At 44.4% G+C, this 19,451-nt stretch overlaps 1 protein-coding gene across 3 annotated transcripts in view; it reads right to left on the bottom strand.

The window, feature by feature from the left end:
- Positions 1–19,451, bottom strand: part of LOC137645919 (vesicle transport protein SEC20-like) — a 96,532-nt gene that overhangs the window by 48,789 nt on the left and 28,292 nt on the right. For all 3 annotated transcript variants that reach the window (XM_068378966.1, XM_068378965.1, XM_068378967.1), the window contains exon 2: positions 6,867–6,955. In XM_068378966.1, coding sequence (XP_068235067.1) covers positions 6,867–6,950 — 84 coding nt within the window. In that variant the 5' untranslated portion in view covers positions 6,951–6,955. The remainder of the gene's footprint in view (positions 1–6,866; positions 6,956–19,451) is intronic.

Here is a 19,451-nt window from a genome sequence, read left to right as displayed (position 1 = left end):
GCAGTCAAACCTAACGTAAACTCAGAAGGGGGCGAACGAGGGGCAGCAGAAAAAAACTGAGTTGGAAAAACTTCTTTAGAAATAACCATGATTTTTCTAAAATCAAGATTTTGTTGGCCAATCTTAGGTCCTTCTTCCTCTGAAAGGATCCCTAAAGGAACATTAGTAGCGAGAGGATCATCGATTTCCTCTTCAGAGAAAACTTTGTCCGACAAAATTAAATCCTTACAAGAAGGAGAAATCTCCGAATGTAAGGCTTGACATCCTACATTTATTGTTACTTAAGAAGTAGTAAAGGCAAGAGGGTCGACGTCACGTCGTGACTGTCGATCGACTACACGCCGTGACTGCAGTGACTGACGCTCGATGTCACGTCGTGACTGCGGTGACTGCCGTTCAACGTCACGTAGAGACTGCTGTGACTGTCGTTCAACGTCACGTCGTGACTGCGGAGACTGCCATTCGACATCACGTAGAGACTGCGGTGGCTGACGTTCAATGTCATTGCGAGACTGCCGTGACTGCAGTGCGAGATCGCGGTTAGATTGAACAGACTGACGTTCAACTTCACGTCTAGATTTACGCTCATAATCTCGTTTAGCCGTAAAGCTTACATTGGGGTTAACATCGGATTGACGCATCACTTCACGTTTAGAAGGTTGAAGACTTGACACTCGTTTAGTAAGACCGTGGCGCACTGCAAGCAAAGGTTCCTGACGAAAAGGAGCAGGACCGTAAGCCTGCATAAGGGAGGACAATTTAGCCTGCATGTCCTGCAAAAGACTAAGCTTAGGATCTACCTCAAGCAGAACAGACCCTAGATTTCGGTAACGTCTGTTCAAAAACGTCATCACTAACAACGAAAGACGCAGTATTAAGGTCACGTCTGGAATGACCAGAAAGCACAACGGGATCGTGACTCTTAGAAGGTGCCTCCGGGGTCACAAAAGAAGACATTAAATATGGTCGCTTAATCGGAGAACCTTCATCTGAAGAAGGAATACGTTCCGGGCTGCTCCAATGACTACAGCCAGGACGGATACTCTGTTCTGAAGGAACTAACTTTCTTTTCAACGGTCTCGAAACCTGACGCCAGGATTTTTTCTTAGCAAAAGTGTCATCAGAAGAAGAGGAGAACTTAGTCTCGCCTCTCTTATGGTAAGGACGTGCTTGAGGAGCAACGTCTGTAACCTCTGAGGGAACGTCTGTTCGTTGTTTAATGCCTATTGCTACCTTTGGTCTTGTGACATTCCTTCTCCCAGGGGCTGGGGAGCTTGAAAGCGGTCTCGGACTGGGTGAGCGACAGGCACGAACAGACGAACCCTCCGCACTAACACTGAACAAATTCCTACCACTTTTCACTTTATCACTTTCACATTTTAAAATTTTGACATCAGACATAAGCTGATTTATGTCTGAGGCCAGCGATTCGACCTTTTCACCCAAGGCATGAATTGCTTTCAACATATACTTGAGAAGGTTCTTTAGTGCAAGTAGGGGGTTCTGAAACTACCACTACAGGGGGAGGAAAAGGTTCAGGGGCATGGGAAGAGGACAATTCTAGCGAACTGCATCTACGCCTATCTCTCTCGAGTTTTCGAGTATATTTCTCATATTCCAAAAACTCAAACCACACACTCCTCACATCGATCCCCTAATTGGCAAGTTTTGCCTCTACAATTGACACAAATAGAGTGGGGATCGATGGAAGCCTTTGGAAGGAGCTTGTTACAGTCTTTTGAACATTTTTGATAAACCGGGGAGGGGTCAGTAGGGTCAGCCATTATGGAAAATTCAAAAAAGAGATCCAAAAACAAGCAAAGTTCATCAACAGAAAATCAAAAAAGGGACTCAAGATAATTCGAAGAAATTCCAGCACAATGATAGCCAAAAAAACCATTACAAGTACTTCACCAATTGCAGAAAACTTTTAGGTTAAACGTGAGCAAGGAACCAATGTTGACATTCCAATCGGCAGAGAAGAGCTGGATGGTATCGGAATATATTTGGTATCCTGCCGACAGTTGGCGCTAGTGTACACCCTGCCAACCAGCATAGTGATCGCCTGCGAGTTTTGAATCTGCCGACTGTCGGAGACGTTAGCTTCATATAGATCCACCGGCTAAGTTTAATATTTAAAAATTCAGCGAGTTTTACTACTATGAAATAGCCTCCATCTATTATTCAATAAATTGTTAGGCCATCTTCTCTTGTTACTTTGATTCTTTTCATACCTTTTAGTGCTTTCTTTACTTCTCCTACTGTTACATTTGGTATTTCTGTTGGCAAATTTATTTCTTATATCACTATTATAGAGAATGTCTAAAAATCCTCGGCAATTTTATCACTCCATCTCATTTTGTTGATATTTCCATTTTCATCCTATAAAGCAAACATTTATTGGTGCCATGTTCTAAGTCGTCTTCTCAGCAATTTGATACTTCTTCCTTTCTTTAGCATTTCCTTAATATTACAGTGAACCCTCGTTTATCGCGGTAGATAGGTTCCAGACCCGGCCGCGATAGGTGAAAATCCGCGAAGTAGTGACACCATATTTACCTATTTATTTAACATGTATATTCAGACTTTTAAAACCTTCCCTTTTACGTAGTACTGTACTGTTAACAAACTACCCTTTAATGTACAGAACACTTAATGCATGTACTAACGTAAACTAAACTAAAACAGGCACAAATATTAAAGGCGACTTTATATCATGCGTTTCTTAAACACGCCAAAAAGCACGATAAAAAATGGCAACCAATGTTTTGTTTACGTTTATCTCTGATTATAATGAAGAAACAAACGCATTTACACATTTGTGTATAGGTTAGTTTTAGCATCGATTATATTGATTATTCAGTACAGTATGTTGATTTGGTTATTACTAATGTTTTACTTAATTTTTCTTAGGACTTCCAAATGAAATGTTTTTCTTTATGACGCCGCCTGAAACGACGGCGTCATAAAGTACGCTCAGTAAACAAACTAAGGAATTTAACCCGCATGATGAAAGTGATAAATAATGATATTACAGTAAAAGCTTTTATAAAATATGTTATTACAAATATTATTTACCGTATCTATATAAAATCATACATACGTAGCAAAGCAGGAAAACAATCTACGAGAGAGAGAGAGAGAGAGAGAGAGAGAGAGTTGTTTTACATACGTAAATGTAAATTAAAAAAAAAAAAAAATAGCCCCATTTCATATAAAATAGATTACAAATATTTACTTTATCATATTACAGTAGTCTGTAAAATACTGTAAAGTTCAGTACAGTATGTTGTTGTTACAGTCGTGGCGACGAAATTCTCACGAAACAAAAACACGCCATTTGATTACAACAGCTGATTCATTCTCTCTCTCTCTCTCTCTCTCTCTCTCTCTCTCTCTCTCTCTCTCTCTCTCTCTCTCTCTCTTCGTGTTATACAATACTTACATTTAGATGAAGAAACTAAAATTAGTTTTCTTAGTGTCAATTAAATACGAAACGAAAAAATTAGGCCGAGTCTACATCCATTTCAATCATAGCTAAAAATACGGCATCCGATTTCATCACCAAACCACTATTTTTTGGGAAATATCATTTTATTCTAGAAAATTGCCACTCTTTAAATAGTTAATTGCACATTAAGAAAGCGTGTACTTTTGTTTTTAAATTTCGGGTGTGTTTTAAAAATCGAGTATTGTTGACTTCTATTTGTTTTACTTTTGGCTGTGATTAGATCAGCTGTCATCTAGCTGCCGCTCTTGAGTGTGTACGAATACACTAACAAAGTATCGTTTATACAATTTCTTAACTTATTCAAACCGTCTACAATATACAGTTGATATTACATAAGCACCAATGTGTTATAACCTATCAAATTTTTTTGTTTATTACATTTAAACCCCCCTCTCTCTCTCTCTCTCTCTCTCTCTCTCTCTCTCTCTCTCTCTCTCTCTCTCTCTCTCTCTCTCTCTCTCTACCTCTCTATCTCTCTACCTCTCTATCTCTCTACCTCTCTACCTCTCTCTACCTCTCTCTCTCTACCTCTACCTCTCTCTCTCTGTGTGGGCTACTTTTCACTACCTCCCATTCCTTACCTCTCTCTATCTCTCTAACAAATGATATCTTTGTTGCTCCTCAAAGTTTCATTTATATTGAAAATCAATCATGATTCAATTTTCCTTACTTTCTCCAATCTTGCAGCATCGGTCACATCGCGGTATTTTTGATATTTCCGGAAAATCCGCGATATATGTATATACATGGGTTATGAAAAAAATCCGCGAAGTGGTGAATCCGCGATGGTCGAACCGCGAAGTAGCAAGGGTTCACTGTAGTCTGATTGTGTTTACGGATGTCTTGGATTTTTGTTTGTTTATTTTTTTGCTAATTCTATTTAATCTCTCTTGGATTTCACCCTTATTTCCAATCTTTTCTTTATTAAGTTTTTGGTGTTTTCTTGAAGTTTTCCTTGATATTGTTTGAGAACTTTTCCACTTATCTCTTGTGGTGATTCCAATACAAACTTTGTTAAATTACAGCACTGTTCACTTGTTCTTTATTAGCTTCTATTTTATCACGTAGCTGGGAGTAATTATTTTATATTGCTAAACTAAAATCATAAGATTTTACTCTTATTACAGGAGTGTTTATTTTTTTCTTAAATCAATTTTTCTCTTTCTTTCCTTAGATCTATACAAATTTTGCTTCTCACCATACAGTACTGTGATAGCTCGACTTTAACTTATTTAACATTAAATGTAAATTAGATCTCATGTTTTTTCATATATATTTCCAGATCTTCATAAAATGTTTCTATTTCTTCATCTGTATCGGGTGCTGTTGGTGCATACATTTGAATGATCTTCAGTTTATACTTCTTCTAGCATTCTACCGCTAATACTATAAAATTCTTCAATGTTGCCTGCAAGATTTTTATTATTATGAAAACCCACCATTTTCTTTGTTCCTTTCATGTCCTCTGAAACAAAATATATGGCCCTCTTTCAACTCTATACGAGATTCCCGTTCTTCTAATTTTACTAAATTTTATTATATTCCAATTTACTTATTTCAGCTCTTCTAGTAACACAGCAAGATCTTTTTCCCTAGACCGGGTCTTGATACTGTACACTGTACGGATCAGTTTCTATTCTAAAGGTCCTAATATTTTTAGCACCACCTGCAATGGGACATAACCAGAGGTGATCATAGGCATTGAGGTGATCCTGCACATAGTGGTAATCATGCACGAGTAGGCAATTATGCATGTGTAAGCGATCATGCTCGTGTAGGCGATCGTGTGTGTGTAGGCGATCGTGCGTGTGTAGGTGATTGTGCGAGTATAAGCGATCGTGCGCGTGTAGGCGATAATCGTATGCGTAGCGGGGATCGTATGCATGGAAATGTGCATTGGGGTGATTGTACACATGTAGGTGATCCTGATCGTATGCACGGAGGTTATGGTGAATGTGCCTGATGTGTCAGAGATCGTGGTTGTTTGGGTGATCATGCTCTTGCAGGAGATTGTGCTTGTGAAGTGTTATTGAATGGAGATTGTTCTCATGTACAAAGAGATCGTTCCCATGTATGAGATCACGCAGCTCCTGCAAGTAGAGGATCATCTCATGGCGAGGCAGGAGAATGAGGACCTTCTTCACACGTGTGTGTGTGGGGAAGGTACTCGTTGCTCATGAACAAAATCAGGAGAACTCTTCTAGGTAGTTCATGGTCATGATGAAGTGTCTTGGGAATGTCCCTGGAAAGATGAAGAACAAATGCTAGTGGTAGATATTGGGAATGAGTGTGAGTAACTCAACTCCTCCCCAAGGAGAGGGTTTTGGTACAGCAGTAACAACTCTGTTCTTCACAGGAAACCATGCTGGGGAACCCAGTGTCTGAAAAGACTCCACCTGATCAGTGTTCATGTGTTTCAGTGACCTCTTCTTCTTCACCAAAGGGACACCATCAATCCAACGTGATTTGTTCCTACACATAAAAATACCTTCAACCTATTACAGGAAACTCATTCTTAAGAGAAAGGTGTCCCATAACCAATCTGGCTGGTTTACATACCCAAAAAATGTCAATGCACTTTGGTCTTGGGAAAAAAAAAAAAAATTATACATCTGTCAACCTCCTAACAGCCTGAACAAGATGATGTTGCAGGTATTAGGCTATGTCTCGTCCAGGAGACTGGTAGACGATCATATAAATACCTACATCTATACAGATATTGTGTCAATGCATGGTCATTATGAAAAATAAGGTGCATACACTTAATCTATCCTCTCCCTCAACTTGAAGGATGGAAGAAATACTTCAGTACTAAACTTGTCTATAAAGAAAAGTTACACAGTCATGAGGTTTACCTGTATCTAGAGACCAATCCAGCATGTAACAAAGTGACTGTTTCAACCCAAAGGGGGAAAAGGAAGAGGAGAACAGCCAGACATTCTACCTCGCCTAGAATTAAGTCACAACCGCTATTCTGGACAAGATGCTACTTGTCCCATGAGGGAGCTAGGCTCATAACATGACTTGTTAAGTGGTGACTATAGGACCAAGTATAAGGTTATCCAGGGAACAAGTGTCCAAAAGTACAGGAGAAAATAAGCTGGAAAGCAAAATTCGGACAAAATATCTAGACAGTGCAAGAACATCTGTTCCTACTGACAGCTACTATCAAAGTAACTACTCAGTGAGCAAGCAGATGGGCAGGGCTTCCCCACTCACAGTCAGGTAAATACCGACCACCTGTTCACAAATTGTTATCTCTCCTATGTAAAAGACAAAGGTTTGTAATTCTACCGGAACAAATAGAACTTAGTTAATTTTATCTTTGTCAACGGACTATGTTAAAGATTCTTACCTGTACGAGACTTTTGATAGCCATGTCATATTTAACAATGTCCTGCTTCACAACATTCAAGTACACTGGATCATCCTGGGGCATTGTTCCTGCAAAAATAAATCAGTTCAGTAAAATATCTCAATTGGTACAAAGAAGAAATACTTCAGATTCCACAAATACTGTATAACAAATTTGGAAGTACTGTACTGTAATTTATATTTTTCTTAATGATAAAAACCTTGAGTTATTTATAGGGATTATACTTTTGGAGAAGCTAGAAGGCTAGCCATAAGACTTTTAGCGAGGTGTAACTACACCACTGCTAGTTAGCAGAGGGTAATGGGGTAGCCGGTTACCCCCCTCACACACATCTGTGTTGTCTCGTCATTTTTTATTACAGGCAGGACTTATTGGGGGACAGGTGATGGCAGGCCAATTTGTATAAATACCTCAATGTTTGTATCGTTAGAAAAAATGTTATTTTGATAATAAAATAAATTTTTGAATATACTTACCCGGTGATTATAATAGCTGCAACTCTGTTGCTCGACAGAAAACTCTAAGGTAAAACTCGCCAGCGATCGCTACACAGGTTGCGGGTGTGCCCAACAGCGCCATCTGTCGTCCAGATACCCAGTACTCAATGTAAACAAAGACTCAATTTTCTCCTCGTTCCACTGCGTCTCTATTGGGGAGGAAGGGAGGGTCCTTTAATTTATAATCACCGGGTAAGTATATTCAAAAATTTATTTTATTATCAAAATAACATTTTTCAATATTTAACTTAGCCGGTGATTATAATAGCTGATTCACACCCAGGGGGGTGGGTAGAGACCAGCAATATATGTTTACATTATTATGAGCTAAGAGTTTTTATTTCATTTTAGAAGTTATCAAAATAACAAAAACAAAATAAATAGGTACCTGGTAAGGAAGTCGACTTGAACAATTACTCTGCCTTTTTAAGTACGTCTTCCTTACGGAGCCTCGCGATCCTCTTAGGATGCTGATCGACCCCTAGGATCTGAAGTATCAAGGGTTGCAACCCATACAACAGCACCTCATCAAAACCCCTAATCTAGGCGCTTCTCAAGAAATGACTTTGACCACCCGCCAAATCAACCAGGATGTGAAAGGCTTCTTAGCCTTCCGGACAACCCAAAAACAACAATAAAAAACATTTCAAGAGAAAGATTAAAAAGGTTATGGAATTAGGGAATTGTAGTGGTTGAGCCCTCACCCACTACTGCACTCGCTGCTACGAATGGTCCCAGAGTGTAGCAGTCCTCGTAAAGAGACTGGACATCCTTAAGATAAAAAGACGCGAACACTGACTTGCTTCTCCAATAGGTTGCGTCCATTATACTTCGCAGAGATCTATTTTGTTTAAAGGCCACGGAAGTTGCGACAGCTCTAACTTCGTGTGTCCTTACCTTCAGCAAAGCTTGGTCTTCCTCACTCAGATGGGAATGAGCTTCTCGTATTAACAGTCTGATAAAATAGGATAAAGCATTCTTTGACATAGGCAAAGATGATTTCTTAACTGAACACCATAAAGCTTCAGACAGGCCTCGTAAAGGTTTAGTTCGTTTTAAATAGAACTTAAGAGCTCTCACAGGGCATAAGACTCTTTCTAGTTCATTTCCAACCATATTCGATAAGCTTGGAATATCGAACGATTTCGGCCAAGGTCGAGAAGGCAGCTCGTTTTTGGCTAGAAAACCAAGTTGTAGAGAACATGTAGCCGTTTCAGATGAAAATCCAATGTTCTTGCTGAAGGCATGAATCTCACTGACTCTTTTAGCTGTGGCTAAGCATACCAGGAAAAGAGTCTTTAAGGTGAGATCTTTCAGGGAGGCTGATTGTAGCGGCTCGAACCTGTCTGACATGAGGAATCTTAGTACCACGTCTAAATTCCAACCATGTGTAACCAAACGACGCTCCTTCGTGGTCTCAAAAGACTTAAGGAGGTCCTGTAGATCTTTATTGTTGGAAAGATCTAAGCCTCTGTGACGGAAGACTGATGCCAACATGCTTCTGTAACCCTTGATAGTGGGAGCTGAAAGAGATCGTTCTTTCCTCAGGTATAAGAGGAAGTCAGCTATTTGAGTTACAGAGGTACTGGTCGAGGATACAGATACTGACTTGCACCAGTTTCGGAAGACTTCCCACTTCGATTGGTAGACTCTAAGGGTGGATGTTCTCCTTGCTCTAGCAATCGCTCTGGCTGCCTCCTTCGAAAAGCCTCTAGCTCTCGAGAGTCTTTCGATAGTCTGAAGGCAGTCAGACGAAGAGCGTGGAGGCCTTGGTGTACCTTCTTTACGTGTGTCTGACGTAGAAGGTCCACCCTTAGAGGAAGAGTTCTGGGAACGTCTACTAGCCATCGAAGTACCTCGGTGAACCATTCTCTCACGGGCCAGAGGGGAGCAACTAGCGTCAACCTTGTCCCTTCGTGAGAGGCGAACTTCTGCAGTACCTTGTTGACAATCTTGAACGGAGGGAATGCATATAGATCTAGATGTGACCAATCTAGGAGAAAGGCATCTATATGAACTGCTGCTGGGTCCGGGATTGGTGAGCAATATATTGGGAGCCTCTTGGTCATCGAGGTTGCGAAGAGATCTATGGTTGGCTGGCCCCAGGTGGCCCAAAGTCTCTTGCATACATCCTTGTGGAGGGTCCATTCTGTTGGAATTATTTGTCCCTTCCGACTGAGACAATCTGCCATGACATTCAAGTTGCCTTGGATGAACCTCGTTACTAGCGAAATGTTTAGACCTTTTGACCAGGTGAGGAGGTCCCTTGCGATCTCGTACAACGTCAGTGAGTGGGTCCCTCCTTGCTTGGAGATGTACGCCAAAGCAGTGGTGTTGTCCGAGTTCACCTCCACCACTTTGCCTTGAAGGAGAGACCTGAAGCTTTTCAAGGCCAGATGTACTGCCAGTAGCTCCTTGCAGTTGATATGCATTGTCCTTTGACTCGAGTTCCATATTCCCGAGCATTCCCGACCGTCTAATGTCGCGCCCCAGCCTACGTCTGATGCGTCCGAGAAGAGAACGTGGTTGGGAGTCTGAACAGCCAGGGGCAGACCCTCTCTGAGGCTGATACTGTCCTTCCACCATGTCAGGCAAGACTTCATCTTCTCGGAAATGGGGATCGAGACCGCTTCTAGCGTCTTGTCCTTTTTCCAGTGAAATGCTAGGTGATATTGAAGAGGACGGAGGTGTAGTCTTCCTAATGACACGAACATTTCCAGGGATGATAGCGTCCCTATCAGACTCATCCACTTCCTGACTGAACATCGTTCCTTCTTCAGCATGTTCTGGATGCATAACTGGGCTTGGCTTGTTCTGGGGGCCGACGGAAAAGCCCGAAAAGCTAGACTGTGAATCTCCATCCCTAAATACACAATAGTTTGGGATGGGACCACTTGTGACTTTTCCATATTGACAAGGAGACCCAATTCCTTGGTCAGATCTAGAGTCCACTTTAGATCCTTCAGACAGCGACGACTGGAAGAAGCTCTGAGCAGCCAGTCGTCCAAATAGAGGGAGGCTCGGATGTCCGCTAAATGAAGGAATTTGGCTACATTCCTCATCAGCCTCGTAAACACAAGAGGAGCTGTGCTTAGGCCAAAGCACAGGGCTTGAAACTGGTAGACAACCTTTTCGAAAACGAATCTCAGAAAAGGTTGGGAGTCCGGGTGGATGGGGACGTGGAAGTAGGCGTCCCTTAGGTCTAACGAGACCATCCAGTCTTCCCTTCTGACCGCTGCTAGAACCGACTTTGTGGTCTCCATGGAGAACGTCTGCTTTGTGACAAAGACATTCAGCGCACTGACGTCTAGCACCGGCCTCCACCCTCCTGTCTTCTTTGACACCAAGAAGAGACGGTTGTAGAATCCCGGGGTTTGATGGTCCAGGACTTCGACTACCGTTCCCTTCTCTAGTAAGAGAGACACTTCCTGTTTCAATGCTCGTCTCTTGTCTTCCTCTCTGTACCTGGGAGAGAGATCGATGGGAGACGTTGCTAGAGGGGGTTTTCGTACAAACGGGATCTTGTACCCCTCTCTGAGCAACTTCACAGATTGTGCATCTGCGCCTCTCTTTTCCCAGGTCTGCCAGAAGTTCTTGAGTCTGGCTCCCACTGCTGTCTGAAGAAGCTGGCAGTCAGACTCTGCCCTTAAAGGACTTGGTTCCTTTCTTCTTTCCACGTCTCCCTACGGCACGAGCACCTCCTCTGCTGGAGGCTCTGCCACGAAAGGGCGGAATAAAACGGGACGCTGGAGTGTCCATCCTTGGTCTAGCTGACAAGGTAGGCAAAGGGGTGGCTTTGCGAGCAGAGGACGCAACAAGATCGTGAGTATCCTTCTGTATCAAAGAAGCGGCAATTTCCTTAATCAGGTCCTCTGGAAAAAGGCACTTGGAAAGAGGAGCAAACAGAAGTTCGGATCTCTGGCATGGTGTAACTCCAGCTGAAAGGAATGAGCATAGGTTTTCACGCTTCTTAAGGACTCGGACACAAAAGATGCAGCAAGCTCATTAGACCCATCACGTACGGCCTTGTCCATGCAGGACATAATGAGCAAGGAAGTCTCCTTCTCCGTCGGAGAGATCTTTCTGCTTAGAGCTCCTAGACACCAGTCTAAGAAGTTAAAAACCTCGAAGGCTCTAAAGATACCTTTCAAAAGGTGGTCCAGGTCCGAAGATGACCAACATATCTTTGAGCGTCTCATGGCTAGGCGGCGGGGAGAGTCTACAAGACTTGAGAAGTCGCCCTGGGCAGAGGGAGGAACTCCCAAGCCGAGAACTTCTCCCGTGGCATACCAGACGCTTGATCTAGAAGAGAGTCTAGCAGGGGGAAACGTAAAAGCTGTCTTCCCTAAACTCTTTTTGGACTGCAGCCATTCTCCTATCACCCGCAAAGCTCTCTTGGACGAGCGTGCGAGGACGAGTCTAGTAAAGGCAGGAGTGGTTGACGGCATGCCTAACACAAACTCTGACGGAGGAGAACGCGGAGCCACAGACACAAACTGGTCCGGAAACATCTCTTTGAACAGGGCCAAAACTTTCCTAAGTCCAAAGAGGGTTGCGTAGACTTAGGCTCGTCCAGTTCTGAATGCGGTTCATCTACGTGTGCAGCACCATCATCATCAGAAAGTCCCTCATCCGAGAACTGATGAGGGAACGGCAACGGAGTGGGTAACGGCTGGTTAGCTGAGTCCGGTCGCACGGGTGCATGCGTGACTGAGCCGGACGCAACGTCATGGAACTGCTGCCCAGTCTGTGAGCTGGCAACAACCATGGCAGCGCGGGGACGCACAGCGTCTACTCCAGACTGTCTAGACTGATGTGGGTGAGCAGTGGCAACCACACTGGGTTGCGGAGGTTGACACACCGCGTCAAAACAAAACAACTCTGACGGTTGTTGAACCTCACGAACGTCAACGGATACCTCCGTGCGTCGCTGAACGTCAACATGCGGCTGGCAGATCACACTGGAACGCATGGGTGGCGGAACTCTCTCAACTGGAGTGCGTGAGAAGGTTACCTCAGCGTCCCCAGGACGCACAACCGAACGTGTGGGTGGTTGTAGGCAAGGAGCTGCACTAGCTGGTGCGGCAGCAACCTTCTCCGCACGAAAGTCCTGCATAAGCGACGTTAGTTGAGACTGCATGTCTTGCAGTAAAGACCACTTAGGGTCTACAAGAGCAGGTGCGGCGACAGACGGTGTAACTGTCTGAAGCGGTACCGCTTTGCCTCTCTTAGGAGGTGAGCAGTCATCGGATGACTGCAGCGAGTCCGAACTGACCCAGTGGCTACAGCTGGGCCGTTGGACTTGTGCGGAAGGGACCGACTTGCGCTTTAACGGTCGTGAGACCTTGGTCCATGGTTTCTTGCGAGAAACACCTTCCGAAGACGAGGTATAAATGGGCTCTCTCGTCTTTGTTAGGCAGGGGCGATCTTGGGTAGATACGCCCGATACCACGGAGGGAACGTCTGTTCACTGATTAAAGCCTCTCGAACCCATTTGTCGTACGACATTGCTTCTCCCCTGGACTTGGGAGCTTGCAAGAGGTCCCGGACTAGGAGGACGACAGGCACGAACAGACGAACCCTCAAGCGCAACACTATCCACAACACTATCACTCACTTTAACACTTCCCACTGCACTTTTACACTTCAGCTCCTTCACATCCGCCATGAGCTCATTACGGTCACTAGCCAGGGACTCAACTCTCTCACCCAGAGCTTGGATGGCACGCATCATATCAGCCATCGAAGGTTCCTGAGTGCCAGAAGGGGGATTAGGAGCAACCACTACAGGGGAAGGAATAGGTTGTGGGGCATGAGGAGAGGAAATGTCAATAGAACGAGAGGAACTTCTCCTAACTCTATCTCTCTCTAGCCTACGTGTATACTTTTGGAATTCGATAAAATCGAATTCCGAAAGCCCAACGCACTCCTCACATCGATCTTCCAATTGACAGGTTTTATCCCGACAATTGGAACAAACAGTGTGAGGGTCGATAGAGGCCTTCGGAAGACGCCTTGAACAGTCCCTAGCATTGCACTTCCTAAATTTTGGGACTTGTGAAGGGTCAGCCATTTTGAATTGGTCAAAGGGGAATTCAAAAACTATCAAAAAGTCATCAACAAAGAATCCGTAATCAAAAGAGTTCAAGGATTTGTGAAGAGAAAGCCTGCACAGCGAAAGCTCAAAACTAGAATAATGTACTTCACCAATTAGTTGTGAAAACAAATCCAGTTTAGCAACAGCGAGTAAGTACGTCTTGTCGGTAGCACGACAGAGAGAAAATTGAGTCTTTGTTTACATTGAGTACTGGGTATCTGGACGACAGATGGCGCTGTTGGGCACACCCGCAACCTGTGTAGCGATCGCTGGCGAGTTTTACCTTGGAGTTTTCTGTCGAGCAACAGAGTTGCAGCTATTATAATCACCGGCTAAGTTAAATATTGAAAAATACAACTTACTTCCAAATCTGTTATTTGTTCCAAAACTAAATACAGTACAAACCCTTTCACTATCCATAGGGATGACTCACCCATTAAAAGGGTAGAAGTCTGAACCAACTGGCTGGTACTTGACAGGATTTTCATGTACATAACATGGAGAAACCCTGACACATCGCTAAATTCTGTGCAAAGCACAGTTAACAGCCTGAGCAATCTGTGCGATTGCGTGATACAGTACGGTACTGTACTAGCGGGGTGACTAATCTAACTAAGAGTTCTCAGAAACGTAGGAATCTTTGAATCAACCATAGATGTTACCCAATTCCACCTCGCAAGGGAATGTGGGGACGTATACAGGTACATATCTATACCAGGTTACACAAGGGAAATGGTTTTACCTGTAGACAGCCGAGGCCAGCTTTGCAGAGTACTGTAGGTACTGTTCCCCCAAAGAAGGGAAAATGAAAGAAAGAGCTAGTCATTCTTTATCATTCATCCCAGACTTAACCCTGGTTAAACTCAACTCTTCACCATCTACTACATGTCCATCAAGGAGCCTGAGGTGTTTAAACCATATATTGTGTAGCCATCACAGGGCCAATGAAGAACGTTTTCATGTTCCTTTGGGTCACGTCTTGCAGGATGTGAGCGGTAAAGGTCATTTGACGCTTCCACACACTTGCTTGCAAGGCCTGCGTCTCAGAGTAGTTCTTTTTAAACGCTAGAGATGTACTCATGCCCCTAACGTTATAAGCTCTAGGTCTCCTCTGTTCAGGAGAAGGATCAGGATTCAATGTCCGGTCTATAACCATGCGAATCCAAGCCGAGAACATGTTCTTGGAAATCCTTCTCTTGACCTTCCCCGAGCTGACGAAGAGTGCTGACATTTCGGGACGAACTCCTGTACAGTAGTTCTCTTGAGAGAGCATCTCAAGTTTCTCCCTGGCATAGTAGCTGTTGATCTGGATCATTGGTCATTTTTAGAAGGACTCCTAATCTGAGTGGTTTGAATCTGGGATCCGATACTGCCAGGAAAGAAGTCGAGTATTACCTTCCCCATCGCCGTGAATGAGACGTCATAGGCGGACCATGGAATTCGCCGAATCTCTTGGCCAAAGCCAACACGAGTGGGAAACCTGCCTTCAAGGTCAGGTGAAAATCTGCTGCTTGGCATCCCGGGTTGTAGGGGGCACCCTTCAGGGACCGAAGAATGCGAACCATGCTCCATGGAAGAGGTCTAACTTCCAACTGAGGGCAGGCAGGCTAGAAACTGTATAAAGAGAGACAATATTGACATAGAGGAAAAGTTGACTCCCCTTGGCCTAAAGGCAAGGCTCAAGGCCGAGCGGTAGCCTTTCACCGTCAAGAACGAGAGGAGTTTTCTCCCCCTTGAAGGTATCCAAAAAAACTCAGCAATGCTGGAAGTGGCAACTAGGGGGGAAGATAACCCATCCACAACACCAACCACTGAAGGTAGTCTGCTAGCCTGTTAGCTGGCAACTGGAAAATTCCGGAGGTATCCGAAACATCCTTTTTTAACTTGCTGTGAAAGCCTCTCCATGTAAGGGGATATTGGAAAGTGTCCAGGTGTGAAGATATGTTATTTTCATTAGTAAAATAAATTTTTGAATATACTTACCCGATGATCATGTAGCTGTCAACTCTGTTGTCCGACAGAAATCTACGGTCGGGATACGCCAGCGATCGCTATACAGGTGGGGGTGTACACAACAGCGCCATCTGTGAGCAGGTACTCAAGTACTTCTTGTCAACAAGAACTCAATTTTCTCCTCGGTCCACTGGTTCTCTATGGGGAGGAAGGGCGGGTCCTTAAATTCATGATCATCGGGTAAGTATATTCAAAAATTTATTTTACTAATGAAAATAACATTTTTCAATATTAATCTTACCCGATGATCATGTAGCTGAATCACACCCAGGGTGGTGGGTGGAGACCAGCATACATGTTAACAAAGAAGCTAAGTATCCCGTATCTTATTTTAGCCGTTATTCAAAATAACAAACATAAAATAAATAAGTACCTGGTAAGGAAGTCGACTTGAACCATTACTCTGCCTTTTTAAGTACGTCTTCCTTACTGAGCCTAGCGATCCTCTTAGGATGCTGAGCGACTCCTAGGTGCTGAAGTATTAAGGGCTGCAACCCATACTAAAGGACCTCATCACAACCTCTAATCTAGGCGCTTCTCAAGAAAGAATTTGACCACCCGCCAAATCAACCAGGATGCGGAAGGCTTCTTAGCCTTCCGGACAACCCAGAAATATTTCAAGAGAAAGATTAAAAAGGTTCTGGAATTAGGGAATTGTAGTGGTGGAGCCCCCACCACTACTGCACTCGTTGCTACGAATGGTCCCAGAGTGTAGCAGTTCTCGTAAAGAGACTGGACATTCTTAAGATAAAAGACGCGAACACTGATTAGCTTTTCTAAAAGGTTGTGTCGAAAATATTTTGCAGAGATCTATTTTATTAAAAGGTCACGGAAGTTGTGATAGCTCTAACTTCGTGTGTCCTTACCTTCAGCCAAGCTTGGTCTTCCTCATTCAGGAGGGAATGAGCTTCTCGTATTAACAGTCTGAAAATAATAGGATAAAGAATTCTCCGACATAGGCAAAGATGAATTCTTAACTGAACACCATAAAGCTTCAGACGGGCCTCATAAAGGTTTTTAAAAAAGAACTTAAGAGCTCTACAGGACATAATACTCTTTCTAGTTCCTTTCCAACCATATCGATAAGTTTGGAATAACGAACGATATTGGTCAAGGCCGAGAAGGCAGCTCGTGTTTGGCTAGAAAACCAAGATGTAGAACATGTAGCCGTTTCGGATGACAATCCGATGTTCTTGCTGAAGGCATGAATCTCACTGACTCTTTTAGCTGGTAAAGCATATCAGGAAAAGAGTCTTAAAGGTGAGATCTTTCAGGGAGGCTGATTGAAGTGGTTCGAACCTGTCTAACATAAGGAATCTTAGAACCACGTCTAAATTCAAACCAGGTGTAACCAAACGACGCTCCTTCGAGGTCTCAAAAGACTTAAGGAGGTCCTGTAGATCTTTATTGTTAAAAAGATCTAAGCCTCTGTGACGGAAGACTGATGCCAACATGCTTCTGTAACCCTTGAAAGTGGGAGCTGAAAGAGATCGCTCTTTTCTCAGATATAAGAGGAAGTCAGCTATTTGAGTTACAGAGGTACTGGTCGAGGATACGGATACTGACTTGCACCAGTTTAGGAAGATTCCCCACTTCGATTGGTAGACTCTAAGGGTGGATGTTCTCCTTGCTCTAACAATCGCTCTGGTTGCCTCCTTCGAAAAACCTCTAGTTCTCGAGAGTCTTTCGATACTCTGAAGGCAGTGAGACGAAGAGCGTGGAGGCCTTGGAGTACCTTCTTACGCGTGGCAGACGTAGCAGGTCCACCCTTAGGGGAAGAGTTCTGGGAACGTCTACTAGCCATCGAAGTACCTCGGGAAGTTATTCTCTCGCGGGCCAGAGGGAAGCAACTAGTGTCAAGTTTGTCCCAACGAGAGAGGCGAACTTCTGCAGTACCTTGTTGACAAACTAGAACGGAGGGAATGCATAAAGATCTAGATGAGACTAATCTAGTAGAAAGGCATCTAAAAGAACCACTGCTGGGTCTGTTGAGAGCCTCTTGGACATCGAGGTTGCGAAGAGATCTATGGTTGGATGGCCCCAGGTGACCCAAAGTCTCTTGCATACATCTCTGTGGAGGGTCCAATATGTTGGAATTATTATCCCTTCCTACTGAGACAAACTGCTAAGACATTCAAGTTGCCTTGGAAGAAATTTGTTACTAGTGAAAAGTCTAGACCTGTTGAACAGGAGAGGAGGTCACTAGCGAACTCGCACCATGTCAGAGAGTAGGTCCCTCCTTGCTAGGAGATGAACATCAAAGCAGGGAGTTGTCCGTGTTGACCTCCATGACTTCGTCTTGAAGGAGAGACCTGAAGCTTTTCCAGGTCAGACTTACTGCCAGAAGCTTCTTGCAGTTAAAATGCATTGTCCTTTGACGCGAGTTCCATAATCCCGAGCATTCCCTACCGCCTAAGGTCGCACCCCAGCCTACGTCCGATGCGTCTGAGAAGAGAACGTGGTTGGGAGTCTGAACAGTCAGGGGAAGACCCTATAAAAGGTTGATAAAGTCCTTTCCTCAGGTTAGACCAGACTTATCTTCCGGAAACCGGGATCGAGACCGCTTCTAGCGTCTTGTCCTTTTCCAGTGAAGAGCTAGATGAAACCGAAGAGGACGGAGGTGTAGTCTTCCAAGTGACACCAAATGCACCACGGATGACAGTGTCCTAACCAGACTCATCCACAGCCTGACAGGGCTGTATTCCTTCTTCAGCATCTTCTGGATGGATAGCAGGGCTGGGGATTGATCTTCTTGTTCAGCCATGTCCTCATCAGAGGGTTCCTCATCCGAAACTGATGAGGAAACGGCAACGGAGTGGGCAACGTCTGACTCGCTGAATCCGGTCGCACTGGTGGATGCGTGACGGAGCCGGACATAAGATCATGGTACTGCTGCACAGTCTGTGAACTGTCAACCATGGGGAAGCGAGGAAGAACAGCGACAACCCGAAACTGTCTAGACTGTCTGGGTAGTACAGACAACCCCTTATCGGGTTGCTGAGGTTGCCGCACTGCGTCACAACAAGACACCTCTGCTGGTTGTTGAACGTCTTCCCAGTGACACACTGAACGTCCACAACCACCTCCGAGAGTAGCATAACATCAACGTGCGACTGTCAACCCACACTGGGTCGCACCGGTGGAGGAACCATCTCAACTGGCGGACGTGAGTAGGATACCTCATCGTCCGTAAAAAATCCTCTATCAAGGACTAAGCTTGGACTGCATGTCTTGCAACCAAGCCCAAGGTCTATGGGAGCAGGTGTGGCAACAGACGGGGTTAGCGACTGAAGCGGAACCATTTACCCTCCCTGGAAGCATGTTATGCTTAAATAAAAGTCCATAGGAGGCTAAGCAGCTTAAGGCTCCTCTCCAAATGACAGAGTCCTCAAGGGAATATCAGAAGGAGGGAGAACAGCACTTTCTCATCTACAGGAACCATATCCGAGAAAAGCTAAGTTCTCTCAGTGAGGTTTTCACTGGTGCAAAAGCAGCAGACCAGAAGGCAACGTTATGAAACTGCTTGACAGTCTGTGAACTGTCAAAAACTGAACTGTCAAACACAACAGGAGCGTGAGGAAATACAGCACTGGTGTATAAGTAGCAGACCAGAAGGCAACGTCATGTAACTGTATGACAGTTTGTGAGTTGGCAACAACCAAAGTTGTGTGGGGAAGCCTCAACTCCTGCCTGACTAGTTTGCTGCTGGCGAGTGGCGGTAACCACAGTGTGTTGCGGAGGCTGACACACCGTGTCAAAACACGGCAGCTTGTGGTAGCTCCCGCACAGCAACGGAGTGCTCTGTGTGTGGGAGTCATCATACATCTGGCAGGGTTGACTGTGCATGGGTGGAGGAGCTCTCACAACAAGAGTGTGAGAGCAGGAAGCCATGCCGGGCGCACAACCGTGGGAGGTGTAGGCCCACGGGTGCATCGTCAACCTTCTCCGCAGTCGGAG

The sequence above is a fragment of the Palaemon carinicauda genome, chromosome 8, assembly GCF_036898095.1.
Source record: "Palaemon carinicauda isolate YSFRI2023 chromosome 8, ASM3689809v2, whole genome shotgun sequence".
Lineage (NCBI taxonomy): Eukaryota > Metazoa > Arthropoda > Malacostraca > Decapoda > Palaemonidae > Palaemon > Palaemon carinicauda.
Note: the sequence above shows the minus strand (reverse complement) of the source record. Positions and strands in the feature narration are given on the sequence as shown.